The 25,064-nt window shown below is 37.0% G+C and overlaps 3 protein-coding genes across 4 annotated transcripts in view; 2 read left to right on the top strand and 1 right to left on the bottom strand.

Moving 5' to 3' along the window:
- btbd8 (BTB domain containing 8) overlaps nucleotides 1–1,586 on the top strand; it is a 40,690-nt gene extending 39,104 nt beyond the window's left edge. For both annotated transcript variants that reach the window (XM_041790730.1, XM_041790731.1), the window contains exon 19: nucleotides 856–1,586. In XM_041790730.1, coding sequence (XP_041646664.1) covers nucleotides 856–1,355 — 500 coding nt within the window. In that variant the 3' untranslated portion in view covers nucleotides 1,356–1,586. The remainder of the gene's footprint in view (nucleotides 1–855) is intronic.
- Nucleotides 1,587–2,515: 929 nt separating this feature from the next.
- On the top strand, nucleotides 2,516–4,571 carry LOC121512781 (protein SPO16 homolog). The gene is made up of 5 exons (XM_041792225.1): nucleotides 2,516–2,667; nucleotides 2,882–2,975; nucleotides 3,955–4,126; nucleotides 4,239–4,317; nucleotides 4,432–4,571. Exons 1-5 carry the CDS (start codon nucleotides 2,602–2,604, stop codon nucleotides 4,537–4,539), a joined length of 519 nt encoding a protein of 172 aa, XP_041648159.1. The 5' UTR covers nucleotides 2,516–2,601; the 3' UTR covers nucleotides 4,540–4,571.
- A 1,812-nt stretch (nucleotides 4,572–6,383) lies between these two features.
- On the bottom strand, nucleotides 6,384–20,062 carry LOC121511706 (glomulin-like). Its single transcript, XM_041790467.1, has 18 exons — nucleotides 20,021–20,062; nucleotides 18,656–18,781; nucleotides 16,218–16,328; nucleotides 16,034–16,142; nucleotides 12,784–13,033; nucleotides 12,531–12,621; nucleotides 12,258–12,424; nucleotides 12,068–12,121; nucleotides 11,954–11,984; nucleotides 11,762–11,851; nucleotides 10,708–10,749; nucleotides 10,550–10,623; nucleotides 9,624–9,708; nucleotides 9,365–9,474; nucleotides 7,008–7,071; nucleotides 6,788–6,923; nucleotides 6,585–6,679; nucleotides 6,384–6,500 (listed from the first exon to the last, which is right to left on the bottom strand). The coding sequence occupies exons 1-18, from the start codon at nucleotides 20,060–20,062 to the stop codon at nucleotides 6,384–6,386; spliced, it is 1,794 nt and encodes a 597-aa protein (XP_041646401.1).
- Nucleotides 20,063–25,064: the final 5,002 nt, after the last annotated feature.

Here is a 25,064-nt window from a genome sequence, read left to right as displayed (position 1 = left end):
TCCCAGTAGACTTGTGTGTAGATGGATAATGTCCAGTTTTGTAGAAGATGGTTTTGTTCTATAAAGTTTTGTTCAGTAGGTTTATGTAGTCAGTAGCCTCCTCTGTGAAATATGTGATGTGTCTTTTGAGCAGCTATCATGATTCTGCCATGTCTCTCTTTTTTCACTCATCATTCTCAAATCCTGCTGCACCAGTTGTGCGGGTCTGCCCCGATACAAACATGTAAAATATTTTGTTTCAATATCAAAGAGGGATCTCTTACTTCATCTTTTACTTTTAGAATTGTTACAGATAAAAAAAACACAAGGAATGTCAAAATAAAACTCAGTGATGTGCCATATTTTTGTGCTGCTAAGTGAGGCACTGTTGCTTGCGTTTTATTTTTTTGTGACCACATCAGAGTCTGTTCATTACGTCTTATCCTTAAGACCTGCACGGAAATCTCAAAACATATCACTGGTACTTTCTGACAAATGCAAAATTCCCTGGTGCTGGCAATGCATGGCTAACTTTGTTTGAACACGTGGATAAAGAGATGCAAACAGAAAAGCAGTCCTCTGTGCACTACCTCTAAGGCAACTGTACAACCTCGATACCCATATGTGAAGTAAATGGTGAGTTTTAACATGGATTTAACTAAACGAATGTATTGAAGAATGTTTTTGCCAACCCTGTTGGCTCTCCTCACCTCACTTTAATATGGATTATCTTTAAGGACACAGTTGCATTAAGGGTAGACATCAGTTATCAGTGATTTCTTGTAGTAGGCTAGACTACTCTCTGAATTAAAAAGAAAAACAACTTTGGAGGAGTATTTCAGTTTGTCATTTAGCAGTATTGTCAATTGCTTTTAGGGGACAATGGTTGTGACAGATTGGATCAAAGCAGCAAACATGACCGCCGACCATCAAAAGCCCTCTCTCCCATTTATGAGATGGATGTGGGAGAAGCCTTTGAGCACAGCTCGGACAAGGACAGGAATGTTAGACTGAAAGCAGAGGAAGAAAAGCTAAATGGGGACCCTGATAAAAGCAGTGAGTTTGCTGAGCGGGACTGGAGCCTGCTCAGGCAACTTCTCTCAGATCATGAGTCCAATCTGGGCGTTATAAACCCCGTGCCTGAGGAGCTCAACCTGGCCCAGTACCTTATCAAACAGACACTGTCCCTCTCACGTGACTGCCTGGACTCACAGGCATTCCTGTCCCCAGAGAAGGAGACCTTCAAACGCTGGGCGGAGCTCATCTCGCCCATGGATGACTCCTCCACTAGCATCACAGTGACCAGCTTCTCCCCAGAAGATGCTGCATCGCCACAGGGGGAGTGGACCATCGTCGAACTGGAAACACATCACTGACAGCACAGAGGAGAGCCTGCCGGACGTCGCCTTCTCCATGAACACTCAAGTCTTTACATCAAGTTTGTCTTAATTTATTATAATTTATCTGTTATTTGCACTCTGCAACACTCTGGGCTTTGCAGCAGCTTTTTGCATTCCCATTGTGCCCATTGGATTTTTTCTTGACACAAATGGGCTGTTCTGCATGCTGATATTTTTGTATGTTTGTTGAATTGATGTTGCTTCAAATCTCTAAAAAAGATAAGAGTAAGAAAAAACATGTCTTTCTCATGATCATGTCCAGATGATATGGTTGACTGAAGTTTCTTAAAGAAAAATATCAGCCTGCTGGCTTGCATTTTATGTCACATTGCAAATAAAGATTTGTGTTTCTGGAAGAAAATCAGTTGTTCTTCAATCATGTTTTCAAGATTTGATAAGTGAAAATAGGAAAGCACAGATAGGAATAGCTTTCCTATGTCTGTGGTAGGTCACTTTCTTTTTATGGAAACTTGCATAGGTCAATTAGGACTCTGTTACTCAAATGAGTTGATAAAATAGTAAAACCCTTTTATTCATACTTCAGTAACAAACTGGTCTAGCTTTGGTTAATAGTGCATGTTTTTTAACAATATGTACGGATAAATCAATTGCCTGCTTTGTGTTTCATATATTTTGATATTTGAACTGAACTAGTAGTACCTGGCAGTAGTGCAGTGATTTTTTTTCTTCAAATTTGAGACTTGCAAAACTAAATAGTGCAATACAGACTACCTGTTATCATGGCATGTGACACGACATTGAGTACGTTACAAGTGTTTTTGTTGATAAGAGCAGCCTAATCACTTAAACCTGTGTATCAGGGAAAACTAGCGCTAGAAAGTCAATAAAGTTATAAGTAAAGGGGCAACATACGACAAATACTAAAAAAAGTTCAAAATTAAATAAACTAGGGGAAGATGCACCTTCGTCACCGAAAAATAATGGCACTGACAGGGCAATGCAGCACTTCTCTTTTATTATCTGTTGTCATTTTCAGTAAAATACCAGGAAATGTCGTCAGGTGGTACCGCAGCGAGCTCTGGTGGTTTGTTCTCGTCCTCGCAGACTGTAAGCTCGTGCTGCATTCTGAAGCAAAAGGCTGGTGGCTGTCTCGCGCAGACTAACCGCCGGGATAAACGACGACCAGAGTTGAAAATTAACACTTCCAGTGTTATTTTTTTCCAAGGTGAACAATTCTGTCTCATTTCAGTTATCATAGGTAATGGAAACAAACAAAGAAACCACTCCCCAGTGGAAAACGACGATTATAGCCAGCGCATCACTCCAGGTAGGCGCCAAACTGTCCAACATTTTGAATTTGATACCTTTGTTATCAGTTGATAAGCTAACTAGCTAAATGTCACATTTACCCTGCCAGAACGCAAAAATATACTTTAGAGAGTGTAAAAATCGTTCAGTTATTACCCATTTTAAGTTGATGTTGCTTTCTGTAGCTACAGTATGTTGATAATATGCCTTTATTTTTAATCTCTTCTTTCCAGAACCATGATGTTAATAGGATGCTAACTGCACAGCAGCACAGAATTAGGTTTTCAGTCGGTGTGGAGTCCGGAGCCTTCATTTTTCCTCTGTCAGGTAAACCAGCTGTTTGATTTACACATGTACTATTTAATTCACCTCATAACTCAGAGGAAAAAACACTATATATAAGTTAATTCTTTATCCATAATATAACAATATCCAAATTACATTCTATCATATCTATCATATTTACCACAGGTGGACTCCAGTCACTGTGTAGAAACATGTCCGCAATGAGCCAGAGAAATTGGAGGCCCTTGGACTGAGTTTCAAGTGTTTTGAAAAGGGTCTGAATCATAATGTCAATGGGATATTTCAGGGTTTTTTTTGTTTTTAATAAATCTGCAAAAAAGAATAAAGTTTTCACTTTGTCTATGGTGTACTGAGTGCAGATTAACAAGAATAAAAATGAATTTAAATGAGAGTAGCATCAGGCTGCAACAATACAAATAAAAAGTGAGTGGGCTCTGAATACTTTCTGAATACACTATGCATACATTTGCACTTCAATAAGCTGCTGTTTAATCCTTGATAACAGAACACAAAGATGACCTCTAATAGTTATTAATGTAACTTGTACACATAACTTTATCCATATGAGATTTATCATCTTTATTATCTGTAATGCAGTATTGATTTGGTCAGGACTTAAACTAATAGTGTTAGTAGACTAATTTTTCCCCATGAGGAAAACTGGACTAAGATATTTGGTTTGTTTAGTTGATTATTTCAAAGAGAATAAACATTGTGACCAAAGACAAAAATGTTAGGGCTTTTTTGTTTTTACTTAAACTGGAAAAAATGTTTAGTTTTCATTAACTAAAACCATAAAGGTTAAAAAATATTAAAATGTGACTTATACTAAAGAACATTTTAATCTAAAGACTAAGACTAAGTTTAATAAAGCTGGCAAAATTAACTCTGCTGTAAAGAATGTTGATGCCAGCCCTCACAGATAATGCAATGTTGTGCTTATTGGAGCAAAATGTGTCACTGAGTACAACGTGTGAAATTTCTAACTTGTGTACTGCAGGTACTGCATTTCTGTTGGTTGACCCTCGAGATGTCTCCGGACCTGTTGAGCAATCCGGGCTCATTGAGAGAATAAATAAGTTTGTGCAAGTACATCGGAATAGCTTCCTGCTTCTGTACGCCCCCTTTAACGGAAAAAGAGAGATGGAAATATTGTCAGCCATTCAGCACAGGTAGATTAATGGCCACTGTATGTGTTCTTCTTCTATGAATCCCCATGCTGATGCATATTAGTCACATCATATCTTACAATTCTTAAAACTAAGGAAGTATTTTCTCTTTCAGGTTCTTTGGAAGCAATCTGAGGATCCTACCTGTCCGAAACAATGCTGAGATTGTCAGAGGAATGTTGACAATTGCCAAGGTAAAGATAGAGGCAGTGCACTTGAATTCATATATGGTATTCCTGGATGGTAAACTAGACATACTATTGTTCTTTTTTGATTCTGCAAGTAATCAAAGACTAATTTATCTTCAGGCCACCAGTAAGCCCCATGTTGACAGTATCCGCAACCGCATGTCTCTGGCTCGTGCTCACATCATTGAAAGCAGTCCTGTGTGGGAGATGTTAAGAGACATGCTGTAAAGCTCAGCAGGTGATCCAGTATGTTTTCACAAACAGGACTGTTTAATTTGATGTTTCAGGTTAATATATCTATTTTAGCAAAGTTTGTTCTGTTTTCCTTGATAACACTGCCATAGAGAAATTCACTCATGATATTTTAAATGTTTTTATTTAGTAGTTTATCGATCAGACTAAATAAAACAATGTTTGGAGTAATAACTAAGTGTCTGATGTGACATACAAGCATGGGCATCCTTTTTTAAGTTTAAAACCGCATACATTTTAGTTGATAAGTGAAAAGAGAAGTTTAGGTGCACTACAGCAATAACAAAAAAAATGGAATCCATTGGATTTAAACCAGTCAGGACACAGCTGCCCAATAAAAAAGAAATTACTGCATGAGATAGAGAAAAATCACATATCATATTCAAAGACCATTTTATAATTGATTACTGAAAATTCAAGATAATGAGCTCTTGATAATAGAGATGTACACTGAATCCAGAACTGATACAGATGCTCAATAAAACAAGTTAGCTAATTGTCAATACCAATGCTTTTTTCTATTCATTAATTAATATTCACATGAAGTAACACATCAAAAAATGTAATGCAAATGAATGACAGTTAACATCACATACCACTTTTCATACAACCATCCACTGGAACTTTGTAAACTTGATGAAAACACTGAATCTTTTGTTGCCTTTTGATTTTTGTTGTTTTAACTATAAAAGAGTTTAGAACAATCCAGGACTGAATCATAAAACACCCTGCTCGACCCTTCTCCCCTGCCTGTGTGCCTCTACTGAGCGCTCACACAGACTCACTCACATACAGAGACCTGCTGACGTCCAGATGTTGAATACATCTATATGTGACATCTTTCATGTTTTAAAATGAATGTACTCTTGTTTCAAAAGTTTGTGAAAAGTTCTGATGCTGTTCAGGAGCACGTTTTATCAGATTGATCTGTTATTTCGTTTGCAAGAGGTGTTCCCAAGTGTGTGCATACTACTAAAACCAATTCATGTGGGGAGGAAATGTTACTTTTGAGACAAAAAAAACATTGATGGGGAGAGAGAGGGAGGGAGACAGAGGAGTGAGGCTAGCAGCCCAGAAATAAAGTGTGCTTTTGTCGTGCATGTTTGGGGGTTGGAGGGGAGGGCATTACAGAGAAGTAACCTGATTAAATTAAACTAAGTTGTGAATTTACTCTTAATAATGAGAGAAACAGAGTACATAACATAAACAAAGATAATTTATGGAAAGATAAAGATATATGACCAACTTTATGAAGTAATTATACCTGTAATACAGTCCTTGTCATTGATATATACGATTAATCACGATTGATTACAAAACCTGTAATCAATTAGATTAAATTGTATTATTGTGTGATAGCACTACTCTTCATAGTCTTTTCACTGCTTGTTTTGGTGCAGGACTCCCACAATGCCAACATTTCCTCTAGAGTTTGGCCATAAAAGCAGATCACATTTTGTTAAACAGATGACCTTTAGATTGATTATAAAAGACCTCTTCTCTGAATCAACACCACCAGTTGGGTGTACTAGATGTCAGTGTTAAATTGATACAAAACAAAAAGCATCAGCTACCGGCATTGGTTCCTGACACATTATTTGCCATCACCACCTGATACCAATGTTAAACTAATGCATTGGTGTATCAGTGTGTCATTTAGTTCCACATCTGCAAACCATGGGCTTTTGTTGTTACATTTCAAGAAAGTGTTCATTCATTAGTACACAGAGAAAGCCAAGAAGTACTATTTGCACATAAAACACAGTTGTAATGAGTATTTATTCAGGATTATACGATTTCTGAACAGTCGAACAGCTGCTTTATAGATCTGAGAAAGTTGTTTTGCTGGGAGTCTTGAGTTTTTCCTCGGTGATCTCTTCGATTCGGACTATAAGGCTCTCCATCAGGTCGAATGTCACTAAAGCACTCTGCAGCACCTGTGACACATGACAAAAGTTAGCTCACTGGTCCTGAAAATACTAAAATCAAAAGTATGATTTATGAGAAATGAGTTTTTGTACTTGGTGCTGGCCCTCTGGGGATATATCGGAGATTTTCTCATGTTTCACTGTTATGCTTTTGACTAATCTGCTTGATCTGGCAGCATCTCGGGCTTCTGGGAAAGAGAAATAGAGATAGTATAACAAATATAATACCAGTGTGCCACCATATGTGCAGGGCTGCATTAAAGTTATTGTTACATAGAAAAGCAGCTTATGATTACCTTTAGCTTTTAGCTTCTGGTCTTCTCTCAGTGCCTTCAGTTCAGCAGAATAATATCCCCTTGATATGCTGATACACACACGCAGCATTTTTAGGTATTCGTCTTTGATCCTGCAAGTCTCTTCCCACACATCTGTCTGAAGGCAGGAGGAGAACATTATGAGCTTTATGTGTAAACCAAGCTGACTGACCAGTGAGAGCGTTGAAAAACCATGACCTACTGTGCTCTTCAGATCTTTGTCTCTGATAAGTAGATAGCGTAGAAGATTCAAACTCTCCATTATCCTGGAAATAAAGACACATGACATTGCTTAATGGCTCAGTCTAGATAAAGTGTCCCAGTTGTCATTTTTAAACACTGTTTGTCTATGAATCACTGTAGGATAGTTGAATTTGCAAGGTTGGGGAATGGCTTAGACAATGAGGTTTTTACCTTATTGGAAATAAAAGGAGAATAACAACAGAGAGACCAGAATTATAGATAGTGCAGTATCAAATAGCCTTCATAACTAGCCATATAATTCAGCCCATCATTGGAGATATTCATCTCAATAAAGTAAGATATTATCAGTGCAAAATAAGGATTTAAAAAATAGTGTAAAGACCTGCAATTCAACCTTGCAGTGTATTAATGATAAATGAGTCAACACATATTAAGCACCATATTTAATGTTATTTAGCTGATGCTTTAGGTATATTTTACCATCACTTAAGACCAAAATATCCTTGAGATAAATGTTAAGTTTTTCCTTTCTTTTACATAACAGTTAATAATATGACCTATATGTAAGATTTGAGAAATGGACAATTTGTGTCTCATAAAATCAGACTGTGACTACTTTCCCAGCCTTCATTGTCTCTGAAATGGCAGAATATATATACAGTTGCAAGAAAAAGTATGTGAATCCTTTGGGATTTCTTGGATTTCTGCATGAATTGGTCATAAAATGTGTTCTGATCTTCATCTAAGTCACAACAATAGACAGACACAGTCTGCTTAAACTAATACTGCACAAAAATGATGTTTTCATGTTTTTATTGAACAAAACATGTAAACATTCACAGTGCAGGGTGGAAAAGGTATGTGAATCCCTAGGCTAATGACTTCTCCAACAGCTTATTGGAGCCAGGAGTCAGCCAACCTGAAGTCAAATCAATGTGATGAGATTGGATGTGTTGGTTAAAGCTGCCCTGCCCTATAAAAAACACACACCAGTTTGGAGTTTGCTGTTCTCAAGAAGCCTTGCCTGATGCAAACCATGCCTGGCACAAAAGAGCTCTCAGAAGACCTACGATCAAGATTTGTTGACTTGCATGAACCTGGAAAGGGTTACAAAAGTATCTCTAAAAGCCTTGATGTTCATGTGTCCACGGTAAGACAGACTGTCTACAAATGGAGAAAGTTCAGCACTGTTGCTTCTCTCCCTAGGCGTGGTCATCCTGTAAAGATGACTGCAAGAGCACAACACAGAATGCTCAATGTGGTGAACAAGAATCCTAGTGTGTCAGCTAAAGACTACAGAAATCTCTGGCACATGCTAACATTTGTGTTGACAAATCTACAATACGTAAAAACATAAAACAAGAATGGAGTTCATGGGAGGACACCACAGAGGAAGCCGCTGTTGTCCAGAAAAAAAACATTGCTGCACGTTTGAAGTTTGCAAAAGAGCACCTGGATGATCCACAGCACTACTGGCAAAATATTCTGTGGACGGATGAAACCAAAATTGAGATGTTTGGAAAGAACACACAATGCTATGTGTGGAGAAAAAAATGGCACAGCACACAAACATCAAAACCTCATCCCAACTGTGAAATATGGTGGAGGGGCCATCATGGTTTGGGGCTGCCTCGCTGCCTCAGGGCCTGGACAGATTGCTGTCATTGACGGAAAAATGAATTCCCAAGTTTATCAAGACATTTTGCAGGAAAACTTAAGACCATCTGTCCGCCAGCTGAAGCTCAACAGAGGATGGGTGATGCAACAGGACAACGACCCAAAGCACAGAAGTAAATCAACAAGAGAATGGCTTCAACAGAAGAAAATATGCCTTCTGGAGTGGCCCAGTCAGAGTCCTGACCTCAACCTGATTGAGATGCTGTGGCATGACCTCAAGAGAGCGATTTACGCCAGACATTCCAATAATATTGCTGCACTAAAACAGTTTTGTAAAGAGGAATGGTCCAAAATTCCTCCTGACTGTTGTGCAGGTCTGATCTGCAAGTACAGGAAACGTTTGGTTAAGGTTATTGCTGCCAAAGGAGGGTCAACCAGTTATTAAATCCAAAGGTTCACATACTTTTTCCACCCTGCACTGTGATGGTTTACATGGTTTTTTCAATAAAAACATGAAAAATATTATTTTTTGTGCGGTATTAGTTTAAGCAGACTGTGTTTGTCTATTGTTGTGACTTAGATGAAGATCAGAACACATTTTCTGACCAATTTATGCAGAAATCCAAGAAATCCCAAAGGATTCACATACTTTTTCTTGCAACTGTATATGATGTTTGGAGATTATTCCAAGTTTAGGATTAAAGTGAAAAATGAGCAAGACTTGTTTGTGCAACTCACCTGTCCATATTGTGAAGTAAATCTGTCTCAGCACCTTGTGGCAAACAAAATACCAGTTTCAACAGCGAGAGAAACTCCTCTCCAAGAAACCATTTATTGGCATTTCCAGGCTACAATAGAATTAATCAGAGTTAAATATCATCAAACAAAATCATTGGATCAGTAACATCAGGGTCTTTAAGTAAAAAGGTCAAAAGCAAAGGCAAGATGGTCTATTTCCTACAAGTACATAGTTTTAATCTGGTGTGTTTAATTTCACCTGCATTGAAAATTCCACTTGAGTCCTGATGTTTTTTATGATGTGGCTTTCTACTCCTGCATGGTTGCTGGTTTTTAACATGCACCTGCAAAAGAAATTAAGATTATTATTATGATTTATTTTACAAGATTTTAGTTAAGGCATGAAGAAATACTAAAATTGTACCACAACACAATTAAAATGATGAAATACTTAAGTCTTTGTCATGGATGGAAAAAAAGTAATACTATCACTGTAGCACAACAAAACTATACTGATAATAAAAAAGGTAGGAAAATGTATGAGTTAGAGCAAGGATTCCCAATCTTTTTAGTCCATGACCCCCAAAATAACAGTGCCAAAGACTGGGGATCCCCACTGTCCCTAAAGAAGGTAAAAGGATGGTTACATGGAGTCCTGTACATTCAAAAATAGTCATGTGCAGACTTTGATTTAAGGATTTTTTTAAACAGTACTAACCCTTCAGCATGAATCTTACATAATGGCTTTTATTTTAAGCTGAAATAATTATTTGCATATATGTTTACAATAATGGGTAAAATACACATTTGGAAATAATTTTATAATGGCTTTGCTTTTTTGGTCTGGAAGGCATCTCGGGACCGCCTCTCTATGTTGCATGACCCCCACTTTGGGAACCACAAGGTTAGAGTATGGTTGGAAACACACAGCAAAAGTGTACTAAGGCTAATACTAATGAATAACAACATAATAATGATCATAATAACCTCAACTTCAGTCATAAAGCATTAAAAAAAAAGCAGAGATATCAACATGTAGATGTTCACATTTGACACTGCATCATTTTAGAGGATGTCATGTAAATTTAAGGCATATTTACTGATGATCATTTCAAAAATATGCATAGAATTTAGCACATGTGGTACATTTTGTGTGCATCCACTTTTCTCTGATGAATTTCTTACCTGAAAAACTTGTGCTTTGCCTCAGGATCTAATTTATCGATGAAAAGCTGGAAAACCTTCAGTCCGGATTCTCTCTGGTGAAGTAGCAATCACATAGAATTAAACAAACTCATGTGTTTCACAGTATATATCGTTTTCTTATCAATCATAATACTCACCAAATGTTTCATTGGACATTCAATCAATACTTGACGTAGGTTCTGTAAATATCAGAACACCAAAATCAATAACTGACAATTAGTAGTTAAATTACATCTGTAGATCACAACACCAGCAGGCATCTGAAGTTTTTTCTGATTTTTTTTTTGTCAAAACAACTTTAGAAGTGTTACAAGTTCAGAAATGCAAGCAAAAGTTTTTTCTTTGCAGTTTATTAAAAATACATTCAAAATATTTAACTTAACATTATTGTATAGTACTCTACTGTTTTACTTTTGTCAACTAGTCTTAAGTCAGAAACCTCAAAAGCTTGAAAATGGCTTGGTTCTATTCCATGATCTCTATAGATGATATAGTTGTTTTGTGATTCGTAGCAATATAATTCTTAATCTAGCTTTTAAGGCACAACACTAATGTGGATAGCATGATTGTTGTACAGTATGAGGAGAATAAACAAATGTAGAGCTAGTAGTGTAACAGATGCACAATTTGTCCTTTTGCAATTACAAATTTTTTTGAACTATTGAAGTACTTTAACTTACGGAGATCATCTCCTGAATAATATAGCCTATTACTTTGGTCGGGCTATTAAAGGTAGAAGTCTCAGAACCAGAGGCATAATGTTTTCATGTTGTCCAGACCTAACACCCTGGCCGTTCTTATGAACATGATACTGTTTCTCAAGAATACTTTCAGGGACTTTTTACAAACTTTGTACAAATGTTCACTCTGACTCAAGGATGAAATAATTAGATTTTAGAGGTCAAAGCTCAAGGTCATTGAGCCTCATGGCTATCCCTTGCTTCTTAACATGATACCCCAAGAACGCTTAAATTGACTTTCTTAACTCATGGAAGAATTGAATACATTTTAGAGGCACAAGGTCAAAAACCACCCCAGCCCTTTTTCTTTACCCACCACTATACTGTCACTGTTTGGCAACTGTATAGCTCACAGAGACATACAACAGGAAGTAGTTCTAGTTTTGTGATATGTAATGTAAAATCCTTAATGCAGCAGAAATACATCAAACTGACAACCTGCTAGTCTCACCTGTGGGACACTATTGAAGCTCCTCAGCTCCAGTAGACTCACTGCAAGGGTATTATCTTGCACACTCTCCAAGCTTTTTTGATACAGTGCCTGAAAGAAAAACAAATGTAAACCCCAGAGTCACCCTTGTTTATTTTTTATATATTTAATCTAGTTAAGACTTTTCCTGCAGTTGTATTGATGCTTTCTTACCAGTCCTTTAAGCAAGTGCGATTCTTTTTTGCTGTCAAGGAAACAATATTGGTGATTAAAATTAATGCTCATTTAAGAAGACCCCTCTATTCAGCTCTTGTACTGACTGTGTACCTGCTGAGCAGCTGATTGATGTATTCCATGTTACACTGAAGAATAAACACAGGACTGAAAAAAAAAACAGGAAACAGTATGCTTCAGATCAACATTGGACATTGTAACATTGTAATGATGTGCACTATTTTTTCTCTCCATGTGTGAATGTGGATCTTCAGTCTGATTATATTTGTTGCGGTCATTTCACCTGTATACTGCTGGAAAGGTGTCCATGCTGAGGAGCTGGACAAACAGGAGATACGCCAGACAAGCTTTTGAATCTCTGTTCTGATTGTTGTCCGTCTGGGTGATTTTCTTCACAGAGTTGAAGAACAGGAGCTCTGACAGAGACTCTTGGATAGCTGGTAGTATGACCTGAAGGTTTTATGATTCAGAAAAGACAATGCTTAAATAATACCACACTGAAAATAATTACTCACTGAATTTCCTTCCTTCTGACTGACGGATAGCATGTTCTTACCATGATCTCTGTTGCAAAGAGCCAAAGCGATGTTTTTCTGTCTCTGTTCAGTTCAGCCTCAAGCAAAGGTTCTCTTAAACTCCACATGCAGCTGTAGATAGTCACAAGATAGATCTTAAAAAGCTCAAATATACAACTTGCCAGCCAATCTTTACTTAAACTTTTAAAAATACAGAAAAAGCCGCTCCAAAACAGGTTATAATGAACAAAGACTGAAAATCTACCCACCCAAACATAGACACAAGAAACTTACAATTTAAGAAGCTCAGCCTTCAGCTCTTCGTCCTCTGAGGCTGCTATGCAGTTTCCATTCTTCCTCTTCATCTCCTCCATGAATGGCTTTGCAAACGCAGCCAAGGCATTGCAGCAGCGACACAAACCGTAATCGTCAGCCTCCTCCTGCTGATGGGTGTAAGGCACAGGCAGCCGGGACAGCTGCTTCTGTAGGGCAGAGAGAGTCTGGCCCAAACCTGCTGCCTTTCCCTCCTCCAGCCGCAAAAGCACTATGAAAGAAATAGATAGTTGTAGTTTACTTAAAATTTCACTAGAGGGAGCCCAAGACCACTTCTTTTAACAATTGCATTTACTTGATGGATGCAGAGTCCACTTATCTGAATCCTTAACTTTCTGTTGTCAGTTTATTAGCTATCCACAGCTACATCTTATATCATGTTACACAAGTACCTGCTTTAATTATGCATCTATATAGATTTTAATGTGTACTTTTATATTTAGATATTTGAGAGGTGCTCATTAAGTTTAAATGTGCTGGCAAGGGATTTTTTTTTTGACTATCACACATTCATTAGACCACTCATTCCCAAAGCTGGGGTAGGGGCCCATGGTTGGGTCATGGGAGACTTTTTGGGTCACCAGATGAGTTTTTTAGAATTTCTTTGCTACAGTATTTAAAGGCATTAATGTCAGCAGTACACATTAAAGCCACATGGGGGCCTCCACACTTCTAACCTATAACACTCATCCTCTCCACTGGAAGGTGGTAGAGTCACAGTCAAAAATGCTTGACTTTTTAAAAAAGTAACTCAATGTCCCAGAGCAGAAGTGGCCAAGCATTTGAAGAAAGCCTATGTGACGGAGGTGATGTGGCTTCTCCCAGGCTTGTAAAAGAGAAAACACCAAGTCAGGACCAGAGTGCATCCAGAGTTAATGTTATCCAAGCTAGCACCAGCCATCAGCTCAGGATGGAGCAGAAGGATAAGCAAAGTTGTTGGGTCATGATGATTTGTACCTCCTAAACGGTGGGTCATCATAAAAATAGTTTGGGAAACACTGCATTAGATTACTTGGTTATTTTTATCAGTCTGTTAGTATAAGAATGATTTAATCTTTTTTTCAGATACTTTGGAATTGCTATATTTGCTTTTTTATTTGCACAGATATGAAAAGTTTCTTAACAATGCAAAACAGTGCTTTGATATTATTCAAGTAGCATAATATTTTTTACCAAGCACAGCTAATAGTCATAGTTGAATCACAGCATTGTATGCAGTACATGTTGCAGTGCATCACCGTGAAACAAGCAGCTGTGTCGTGACTGAGAGCGTAACATTGCTAAATCTTAACACTAGAGCATCTATGGATCTTTATATACCTAAAATAGTCAGTGGGTAAAATTTAACAATTATTAGAGTGCATTGATTTTCACAAATAATACCAATCAATAGCAATTAATTCACCACAGACTATGAACAACTCATTAACCACAGAAAGAGAACTACATCACTGTCAGATGATTATCTGCCACGTCCAAAAATATCTTAGGACTGATTGCTGTGTCCTGAAACTTCATTTAATTTCATTTATTTGTTTATTCGAACAGGTTAAAAGAAAAAAACAAAATAAAATATACAAAGCGTTTAGTCAGAAAAAATAAATAAATAATTAAAGAGACAACTCTATAACAACATAGATAATCATACCTTGTTCGAAAGGATGTAGGATGAAGTTAATATAACTTATCTAGTCCTACCCCTTCATTGTTGTGTTTTTAATAATTTAATCTGTCGGAGCAATGTGTAGGAGAACAAAACAGAAGGAAAGAAAGTACGTCACAAAAAAGGCACATTGCTTTATGTTCTAAATTTATGTATCATTTCTCTCTTGTATCCATTCAGGACAAGGTTGATATAAACTTATTTGAACTTATTAAGTGATCTGCAGGTTTTCATTCCTTCGCTGCAGTTTTTCCACGGATTAACTCCTTTAACTGATATACAGTGTGTTTTTGCGTTTGTACTTACCAGCTGTTTTTGGAAAAAGCATATTCCTCTGAGATTGTGCTTGTTTTTTTCTTTTTTGAAACAACTTTTGGATACCCTGTGGTAGCTGATTTTGATTTGCTTTATGCATGATTAGAATTGTTTTGAGGTTGACCAAGTCCTTGAATTTTAGTGCTTTCAGTTACTTCCCTAACATCAGATTCTTCTTCACTCAATGCAGTGAGCATATCTATTGACATTTCACAATCATGGATGTCTGTTATTGCCGTTAGTTTCTATGTTGAAGGTTGATCTATGACTAAGTAGTGCAGCAACAGAGACAGTGTTTCCATGGCATTATATGTTGTTTATCTGCTTGTGTGAAATAAAACTTGGAAAATTAATGATTTCTTGTTGGGTAAATTTTACCCTCATGGAATTTCTAGGTATAAATGTCCATTTTTAATATTTGGATTTCTGCAAACATTTTTTAACAACACCAGGTGCTGCACAAAAGACTTAGACTGGCAGACTTTTAAATCTTATTTATACAAAGTAAGATACAATTAAACATAAGCCTTACCCGATGGTGGTTCCATTATATCAGTTTATCTGAGAATGTAATTTTGAGAGTTCATATGCATCATCATATTTTTGCTAAAATGTGCGAAAAGGTGTTTTCCCCTTCATCTCAAAAACTTTTGTATCAACATTATTTGTCACCATATTTTAAATCATTAAATTTTTATCCATATAATTTATATCAGGCTGTCTATTTTTCTTTAGGAATTAAACAAATGGCACACAATCTAAAATACTGCAATCATGACAGTCAGCTAAACGCAGAACTACACAGACACAAGAGTTGTCATTTGAATTGGATTTTAGAAAAGAAGTCAGCTGATTCTGAACAAAAGTAGAGAGTAATGGAAGAATGTATGAATATAGTGAAATCAAAAGAATATTAATCTTTACATTTTGTGTAAAAAAACAAGTTCCCCCGAACAATAATACTCAACGTATGTAAGTAGCAGTAAAGCATCGTTACTGTATTAGTCTACTACTGAATATCTCACACTTTATGGATTTAATGAGGGTATTAGTAATTATGAGTCAATGTAATAACATTTTACAAACAACAGGATATTTGAATTCTGGCCTTTTCTTGACACTGTCATAAGACACCAAAACATTATACAGGCTGATCAACTCTTATTCATTATGCAAGAGTTTTCTATGTCATACAAAGTGTTTCAGCGGTGCACTATCTGCGTGTCGTTTTACCTGTTTGGAGGTGTGGAATGAGGACTAAGATTGTCTCAGAAATGGCACCTGGATTGATGTCTTCAATTGTTTCTAGCATGCTGTACAGGAGTTCATCTGGGCTGCAAATCTAAACAATAGAACAGAAATGAAAGCTGATGCACAAAAATCATGGCTCTGATTATTTTGTAGATTTAGAACTTACCTTTGTGAGTTGTGTGATGGCAGCTTGGGAATGATCAGAAGTTTTCCCTTTTTTAAGTATTTCGTTAACAAGAGGTGCACTGAGAACACAGCCCATGGACTTGACAAGCCCCTAAGAGCAAGAGAAAAATCTAGTTTCAGTAGCAAATAGAGAAGTAGAGCAGGGCCTTCCATTTCAATATGTTGCTACCATGGACTACATGGCTGCTGCTGAAGCACATTTGTTGCTTTGTATTGTTTGCTTCTTCATTTCTCTCAAAATTCTATTTTTCACATTGCCTTGTGACTGCTGAAACTCCCATGATTTCGTACTTTTAATAATTAAAAGATTTGTTCTGGGGTGTTTTATGCTTTATTGAGGTGGAACATCGGATGTAGGGGACTAGGAAAAGGCTCTTAGGAACGACCTACAAGATAGGAGCTGAGGGTTGTAGTTCAACCCTACCAACATACATTTTCAATTGTCTGTAGGCAGTCTCTGCAAAAACGAAACACAAACTAACTGTTGGGCCAACCAGCACCCAAGGCCAGTCAGTGTTTTCTTTTTTTTTTTAATATAACTACAAATTTTGGTCATGAAAAAAAGGTCTTCATGCTACATGAATCTTTCTAAAAACCTGAGCTCATATTCATCAGTATTCAGAGAATCCTCTCATAGGACTCCTTGCTTAGCATAAAAATGTCAAGTAAGGAGTCCTGGAGCAAAGTAGGAACTATCTAAGACTAACTGAAGAAAGACAGAAACTTTGATCTTAATGAGTTGTGTGATGTAGCCCCATCTTTCTACTATTTATTATATGAAAAATAATTCACTTTTTGTGTTTTTTTGCAGAAAAAATGGAAAAAATTAAAATAATCAAAGTGGCATTTAAAGGGTTAAAATCTTGAAAATAATTGAATGTTTGGTAGTTTTGAGCAGGCCTGAAATTGTTTAAGAGATTTATGAAAAAAAAAAAAAGTAGAAAAATATATTGATATATGGTGATTTAATGGCAATTTTTCTGTACATCAACATTTTTGCCTCAAAGATGAAAAGGAGGGTAGTAAATGTTAAAGCTGGCGCTACAAAAGAAAAATACAAATGCAATCAAATCAATTTTGTTGCTAGTCTTTGACCCCTCCAAGACTCTCATCAACATCAAAGCCCCATCTTTTTACTATTAATTTTATGGAAAATAATTCACTTTTTTTGTGGGGTTTTTTTTTTTTTTTTTGGCAGAAAAAATGGAAAAATTTCAAATATTCAAACTGGCATTTAAAGGGTTAAAATCTTGAAAATACTGGAATGTTTGGTAGTTTTGAGCAGGTCTGAAGTTGTTAAAGAGATTTATGAAAAAAAGTAGAAAAAAATATTGATGTATGGTGATTTAATGGCAATTTTTCAGTACATGTACATTTTTGCCTCGAAGTTGAAAAGTGGGTAGTAAATTTGAGGAGGGCACAAGGGTTAAAAATACTAAGCTTACAAAATGTTTGGAAACACAGGCCCATTCGACAGTAGCCTGTATCAGCATTTGAAGAACTTCTAGTACTTAGATGTACCTGTGGAGTAAAGCACTTTAAAGGGACTCACCACGTATGCCTCACTTTGTAAGAAAGTCAAAGTGGACTGAATTGTCTTTATAACATATTTTGTCTGTTTCCATAGCCGCCCTGGCCAGCGTGAGGCCCAAAGCAGACTCTGATATGAGGCCCCCCAACACTTCCCCTTGGAGTCTCTTAACTGTCTTAAGATGGTTGTAAGAGTTTTTTTTATAATTCCAAAAGTAGGAGCAACTCTTTGTACTTAGGAAGCTTTTTGACTGCAGCCCTGAATTTACTTTATTTGAGATAATTCAAGAGACTCACAGAACATGCTGATGACTATTTCAAGTTTTCCTCCTTTTTAGTTGAACATTAAAGACACTAAGGCCCACAATCTGTTCGAACTAAAATCAATGCCACTTGGTCTGGTCTGCTTCACGTATGTTTAAATTCATGGATTTCTCATTTGTTAATCAATCATTTGAGCCCCACGAGATTGTCCTGGCCTTAGAAAAAGTACGAGATGACACATGCTTCTAAAAGTATGTTACACAGGACTGCATGATGCATGGAGAGAGGGGACAACCAAGGGCACTTAGAGGAGCTGCTGTATTGAGGAGGGTTATCAGTGGAGCGAGAAATCTGACTGAATATCTGCTTGTTTTCTCCCTACACCTCCAGGTCAAGAGGCTGAAGCAGGCACAGAGTGCAGGCTGCATGTTAATGTTGAGCATAGTTTGGTAGTAGCAGGAAAGTGGCTGTTGGTGCTCTGGAGACTGTGGTGTTACTGTGAATGTGCTTTAAGTGCTGAATGACAGATTAACACTGTCAGTCTACTGTCATTTTACATCTGTGAGATATGACGCCTACTTGTCTGGATGTAGCAGATGTCCCTGTCGGATTTAGGAAGAATACCTGGTTTTTCTCATCCTGAAGAAATGTCAGTAGTCGTGCACTGTCACCATCATTCAGACAAGCAGATCCAAAATCCTTGAACTTCTGATAGTCTTCCAGCTTTAAATCATCTTCTGGTGTATTTCTCTAAATACGAAAAAGATGCAGTAAAAGTTTAAGTTAGCACCAGAGGTGAGCAGAATTAGCTTTTAAAATACAGGCAAGTGTTGATGTCAGTTTGCTTCAGTGAACATGAAGGATGTTGTCCACAGCCATTTCCCTCAGACATCATATACCCAAGGTGGGAAGTTCAGATGCTGTTATTACGTCATGCAGTGCCACAGGTTACAAGTCATATAAATATAATGAATCCCCCTACCTCCCTTTACTCCTAACGAGAGAGTTCTCTTTGACGTTTTCTTGTGTAATGTTGACACAAGGAATAATTGCATTTGGCTTGTATGAGTGGTAAAGGACCAGTGGTAGGGAAATTAGTATAAGCATCGTCACTGACTGGAGCTAGCATACAGAGCCTGTATGTTTTAACCCTTTACTGCCTGTGATTGCAGCCAAAGGTGCATCTATTAAATACTGACATTTATGCACTCACACATTACGTATTTTATTTAATGGACATTTCTTTGTAAAAAAAAAAAAAAAAAAAAACTGCTTTCACTTGAATATTCAAGACGCTTTTTGTAATTTTATGTTGTCAAGAAAGCCAAATTACATTGACCATGATTGATTTATAAAATCAATAAGAGGGTAAACCATCCAAAGGGGTAAATACTACTTATAGACAGTATGGTGGGCAGCGGGAGCTAACATGGAAGGGAGTGGCTCAGGGATGTTAGAGCTCACTGCCCAGCCTCCTCAAAGAATCATGAGGCCAACTGGACAGAAAACTGGAAAAGGGAGGTTCCCAATTGACAACCCCAGTGATGTTCTGGTTGCTGATGTATCATAGACTATGGCCTTCACAGTCATCAGATCTCAACCCAGTCAAACACCCAGGGGAGATTCTGGACAAAGGTGTGAGACAGCCCTCTCTGCCACAGTCGTCAAAACACCAAATGAGGGAATAACATTAGTCTGTCTCCAGTATAGACTACAGAGACTTGTAGGATCAATGCCAAGACCGAGTGCCAACACCCACTTGGACACTTAATGTTGGTTTTTCCTACTATTGGTCACCAGTTGCAGTAAAGCAGTCTGTTTGTCAGCTGTTCTTCACTTTGTTGTCAGAGTCTATCACAAGTAAATGATTGTTTTTTTTTTCTCTTGTTTTGCTTTACAAAACTTCCTTGAATTTAAAAAGGTCAGGAATAAGGAGTGATATGAGAATGGCTGTCTCCCCTATATAGTCAAAGAATACTGCTGACTTACCCATCCTTGGATTATGTCACTGATCTGTTCTTCATTCATCATTCGTCTCTCCTCAGCTATCACAGACAATCCTCAATAGGTCTATTTTCAGTAGAGGCTGTGGCAGCTTCAGAAAAAGACAGTGCCAGTGTCCAGTATCAAAATGATCAGGATGTAGCTTTTATGAAGTCTCAGGGGAGAAAGACTCAGTCTAGAAGGCTCTCTCACATAAACCTCTTATCTCTCTTTGTGCTCTACATGTAATAGGATTAAACCAGAGCACTAGTGTGGTCACAGAAAACGTGGAAGTGTCTAGAAGGATCCAGTAGAATAACACTTATATTTCTGTTACATAAAAAGTGCAGTTAGCAACGATTTGGTGGAACTCAAAGTAACCAGGGACAACTCTGTCGTTAAAAGTTCACTGAATGTGTCGACTTCCCCAGAACAAACCTACAAGTGTTAACCTAACTACAGAACCTGCAGGAAGGGATATACTACTAAAATGTGTGTATTAAATAGCAGTTTAAATGCATTATCTTATTGTATGTGGAATGATACTGAAAGTAAATTTCTTATATAATTATATTATATTTCTAATGTAATTATTTTACCCTTTAGCTAATGTAAGACCTCTCCTTTTTTCTAGAACAGCCTTTCCTAAACTTTGGTGTACTACGGCACAATTGGAGACCTGAAAATCTTCTGGGGCCCACCAAAACCATGGTACAACCATAACATAGACACAAATATTTACCTTAATATTTTGAATTTATAAAAGCAAATTTCAATGCAGACACTTGTCTTTTAGACATATTATCATTTCTCAGAAAGTGTCTGGGGGTAACAAACTACAATTAATGAGCCATTGCCGTGCATTTTGTTTCGATCAGACACCTGCCATGTCACTTAAGTTTTCTTTTCTCATATTTATCTCTGTAAATGAACATTGTGGCCTAGCAAACTTGCCTTCTACCATTAATGTCTCTGAAGACACTCATAAGTTCTTAAAATTGGCAAGCAAGTTAATGGAGTATCGCCACTTAATCCATCGTCAATTAAACTGGGATGCCAGTTCTACTAAATAAATGGTAAAAAGGTGGCATGAGTTAGAACTTCTGGGTGTGTTTGTTTACTTCTGAGACTTACAATAATAACATGCAATTTTGTATTTTATGATCACTTAAACTATGATTTAACATGAGTGTTTATTTTTTTCTGTTGACATAAGCTAAAAAGATTAAATCAGCAAAAATGTGTATGCTCCCCCTTAGTTATAACATTCAGTTTTTACCATCTGTTTTTGAGAATATATTAATTACACATTATTGTAATATTGCCATGTTGGTTTTGTAGTTTGTAGTGGCTCAGAACTACTCAATCTACTGTTTTTCTTAGAATTCAATTTAACTTGCAGGTAAACCATTATGTTTACTATCCACAACGTGAGCTGCAATGGTTGAGCCTCATTGTGATTTGACATTATAAAGACAAATAAATCCACCTGTGACACATGCTTGGGGCTCTAGCTTTTCTATATAATTAAATGAAAGGGCTTCTTCTATGGAGAAGCAAAAGGATTAAGTATACCTTTCCATGATTGCTAAATGACAAATACTGCTGACACAAAGGCTTCAAAGGCAGGGATCATCTTTTGCCCCCCAGCGTTGGCCTGCGTGTGTGTAATACAATAGACGTACAATCACTGATTTCCTGATCCCGTCAGACAGCCTCAGTACTGGAGCAGCTCGAGTCCTGATTTTACATGAATAGGGAGAGAAGTGTGTTTGAACGGTCGGATTTAGCTGACATCTGCCGCTCTGGTTTGCTCTCTGTATTGCTGTGTGATGAAAGCTTTAAACAAAAGCCACAAAGCAAACACAGAAAAGACTGCTGCTCACTGCGTGTATGTCACTGATTTGTCTCCGCTAATTGCAGGCTGATGATGTTTTGTTTTGACAGTGTTCGCTGCACAGGAAATCAAGGATCAGTACATGTTTATGGTATAACTTTTGTGTCCTTACATTGACTATATTAGATCACATTGATGAAATTCAACTTTCTTGTCAAAAGTAATGAAAAAATCTGTGGTTGCTGAGGAAGACTTTTAAAGTTGTAGACATCACAGAAAGTTTGGCTGTTGTTAAGATTAAAGAAATAATATTGTCAAAGGTTAAGAACCAACTTACAGACTCATTATTTTTTATTGGAACTGTTTACATAAAAAAGTAACCCTTCAATTTTGACATAAGGCAGAATAATCACTGCAGTCTTTTCAAGTCCAGGCACAAATTGGATTAAAGTCTGGGCTTTGACTTGGCCACTCCAGAACATTCACCTTGTTGTCTTTATACCATTTCTGTGTAACTTTCACTGCATCCTGTGGGTCATTTTCCTGCTGTAAAAAAATCTTCCAGGCCATAGCTCCCTTGCAGACTGAACAGGATTGTCCTCCATGATTTTCCTATATTCTGTCGCATTCATTTTACCCTCTACCTTTGCCAGCCTTCCAGGGCCAGATGCCAAGAAGCATCCCACAGTGTGAGGCTGCCAATCACAATCCTTCATAGTGAGGATGGTGTAGATGTGGTGATGTGCAGTGTTAGGTGTCTGCCAAACAGTGTCTTGTCTGATACCATTTTGGTGTCTTCAGACCAAAGAACTGTCTTCCACTTGACCACGGAGTCTCTCACCTGTCTTTTGGTGAACTCTGTTCGAGATTTAATGCGAGTTTTCTTCAACAGTGGCTTTCTCTTTGCCACTCTCCCCTCTCTCATAAAGCTTTGACTGGTGAAGAACCCATGTAACAGTTGTTGTATGCAGAGTCTCTCCCATCTCAGCTGCTGAAGCTTGTAACTCCTTCAGAGTAGTCATAGGTGTCTTGGTGGCCCCCTTACTGGTCTCCTTGCATGGTCACTCAGTATCTAGGCAGATTTACACATGTGCCATATTCCTTCCATCTCTTGATGATGGATTTAATCAAACTCCAGTCACTTTAAAGAGACGAATATTTATGCAGTCACTTCTTTTTACTTTACATATTTTTGTTCGATTGACATTACTTTGTAGAAATTGGTTTTCACTTTGACGTTAAAGAGTTTTTGTTTTTTGTTAAGTGGTAAAACATATTTTTCTGATTTTTATAGGCAGTGTAAATAGATCAGCTATATGAGCCATTTTTTAGAATAGAGTTGTGAGATGATTTAATAAAAGTAGTGATGACTTTCTAACTCAGGAGGGCACTGTTTGTCTTAAGAGAATTGATGGATTTAGGCTTAATGAATACAAAGACAGTGGTGGCAGAAATGTTCTGATTTTGTTTTCAATGAACTTAAAGTTAATGAAAACTCCTTAATGTAAACAAAAGCTCTCTATGAGCATTTTTGGCCTGTTTTAAAATCTCCTTTTTACCTCAGAAAATACAGAGAACAGATTTGTGCTTTTCCCTAACCTAAATCTTAATCCACTTTAGTTTTTCTCTTGGTTGATGACATGCATGACCAAAAAACAGCTAATAAAAGAAGTAAAAACATCCTATTGATTTGATTTAGAGTTTAATTGTTTAAACTAAATATATCAATTACTTGGACAAGGCAAAATCTTCAAGACATTCTTCTCTCTCTTGAATGGTTAAAATGCCTTTATTTGAAAGGCATGGTCCATATAGCGTAAAAACACACATTGACATGTTTGATCAAGTTCAGACCACTTTCATATGTGAAACCAAATTAGATACACAAAAAATAATATCTTAGCAAGAGATCAGAATTAAACATTAAGGCCTGCAGTGTGAGTGTTGCAGACCCAAGAGGCAGGACCCTATTGGTGAAGAACACGACCTGCTATTTCCGAGCTCCTTTATTTGACTTCCTGATGAAAGTTTGATGCCAAAATTCATTGAAAGTGTATTTTTAAAGAGTATTTTCTTGTTTAATTCTGCAGATTAATCCTAATTGGCTCTCAGAAACTTGTGATCTCACCTTCTCCAAATTAATCCCCCATAATTTCAACTACAGATTCAAACCTATATTAAATAAAAAGATCAGACTTCAACAAATTAAAGCGTTTTAATCTCAGACAATATAAATTAGGGTAAGGAAATTTAATGAATTAAAAAATTAAAAACTTGTTCATGAATTGGCCTATTGTTATTAATGTTTTGACCTTAATTCATTTGTGTGCAAAATCCTAAACTTCATGGCTATTTACGGTCATTTTATTTACTTTCCAGACATGTAGTGAACGATAAAGCAGCACAGCATGAGAATAAATGCATCCTGCTAATGCAGAAAAGTAGGAGTGTAAATACAAATGCTATAGCTACTTGTAATGTCAACATAGAGTATGATGTTGGTGCATACAGGCTAGGTCTGTGTGATGAATTTCAATTTCATCATCTCGATGTGAGTATTTGCAACAAACACTTTGAAAGTCTGAATTTATTGTCTTAATTGAGACAAATCAGTTTACATAGTAATTATTTTTTAGTCAGCAAATACATTTTTAATGTGTTGATTTTGTTTCCTAGGAGGTTGTTATGATCTCAGGGGCTGCAAAGCTTTGTCTGCTATGATGTTGTCCAAATTTGATACGCAAATACCAACTAAAATCATAATAAAGCATTGACTTGACAGTTTATGTAGCAGTTAATAAGAACAAATGTGTGGGCCTATTTAGGATTTTAGAAATGACAACACCCAAAACTGATGTTAATGTTTGACAGTAATTCTTTTATTTTCCTTAAGGGTCCATGGGGGATGTCTGTTTTTCTTAGATACTGTACAAGTAGAGGGGGCTCCATGGAAAAAGGTTTGAAATCTCCTGTCCATTGGGTTAAGGTCAGGGTACTCTGGCCTTGCTTTCATGCTGTTTTTGATGCAGTAACACAACGCTAAATCTATCAGCTACCCTTAAAATGATTATTGCCAAATTAGCTTGAGAGAAACACTGCTTTTCAAAACTTATTTTGGTTTTGGGAGAATAACAAAATTATTGCACATCACAAATTGTTCCCATATTGTGCAGGCCTTATACAGCAGATAGCTTGGTTTAAACTTTTGCCAGA

Source organism: Cheilinus undulatus, linkage group 7, assembly GCF_018320785.1.
Source record: "Cheilinus undulatus linkage group 7, ASM1832078v1, whole genome shotgun sequence".
Lineage (NCBI taxonomy): Eukaryota > Metazoa > Chordata > Actinopteri > Labriformes > Labridae > Cheilinus > Cheilinus undulatus.
The sequence above is the reverse complement of the archived record's forward strand: the minus strand, read 5'-3'. Positions and strand labels throughout refer to the sequence as shown.

Bases quoted from the DNA above. Each gene is read 5' to 3' on its own strand.
- LOC121512781 (XM_041792225.1), top strand. From the start codon at position 2,602: ATGGAAACAAACAAAGAAACCACTCCCCAGTGGAAAACGACGATTATA. The intron at 2,668-2,881 runs GTAGGCGCCAAA...TCTTCTTTCCAG, and splicing joins TAGCCAGCGCATCACTCCAG to AACCATGATGTTAATAGGAT. The intron at 4,318-4,431 runs GTAAAGATAGAG...ATTTATCTTCAG, and splicing joins GAATGTTGACAATTGCCAAG to GCCACCAGTAAGCCCCATGT.
- LOC121511706 (XM_041790467.1), bottom strand. From the start codon at position 20,062: ATGATGAATGAAGAACAGATCAGTGACATAATCCAAGGATGG. The intron at 6,680-6,787 runs GTAATCATAAGC...TCTCTTTCCCAG, and splicing joins CCAGAAGCTAAAAGCTAAAG to AAGCCCGAGATGCTGCCAGA. The intron at 6,501-6,584 runs GTACAAAAACTC...CATGTGTCACAG, and splicing joins CCCCAGAGGGCCAGCACCAA to GTGCTGCAGAGTGCTTTAGT.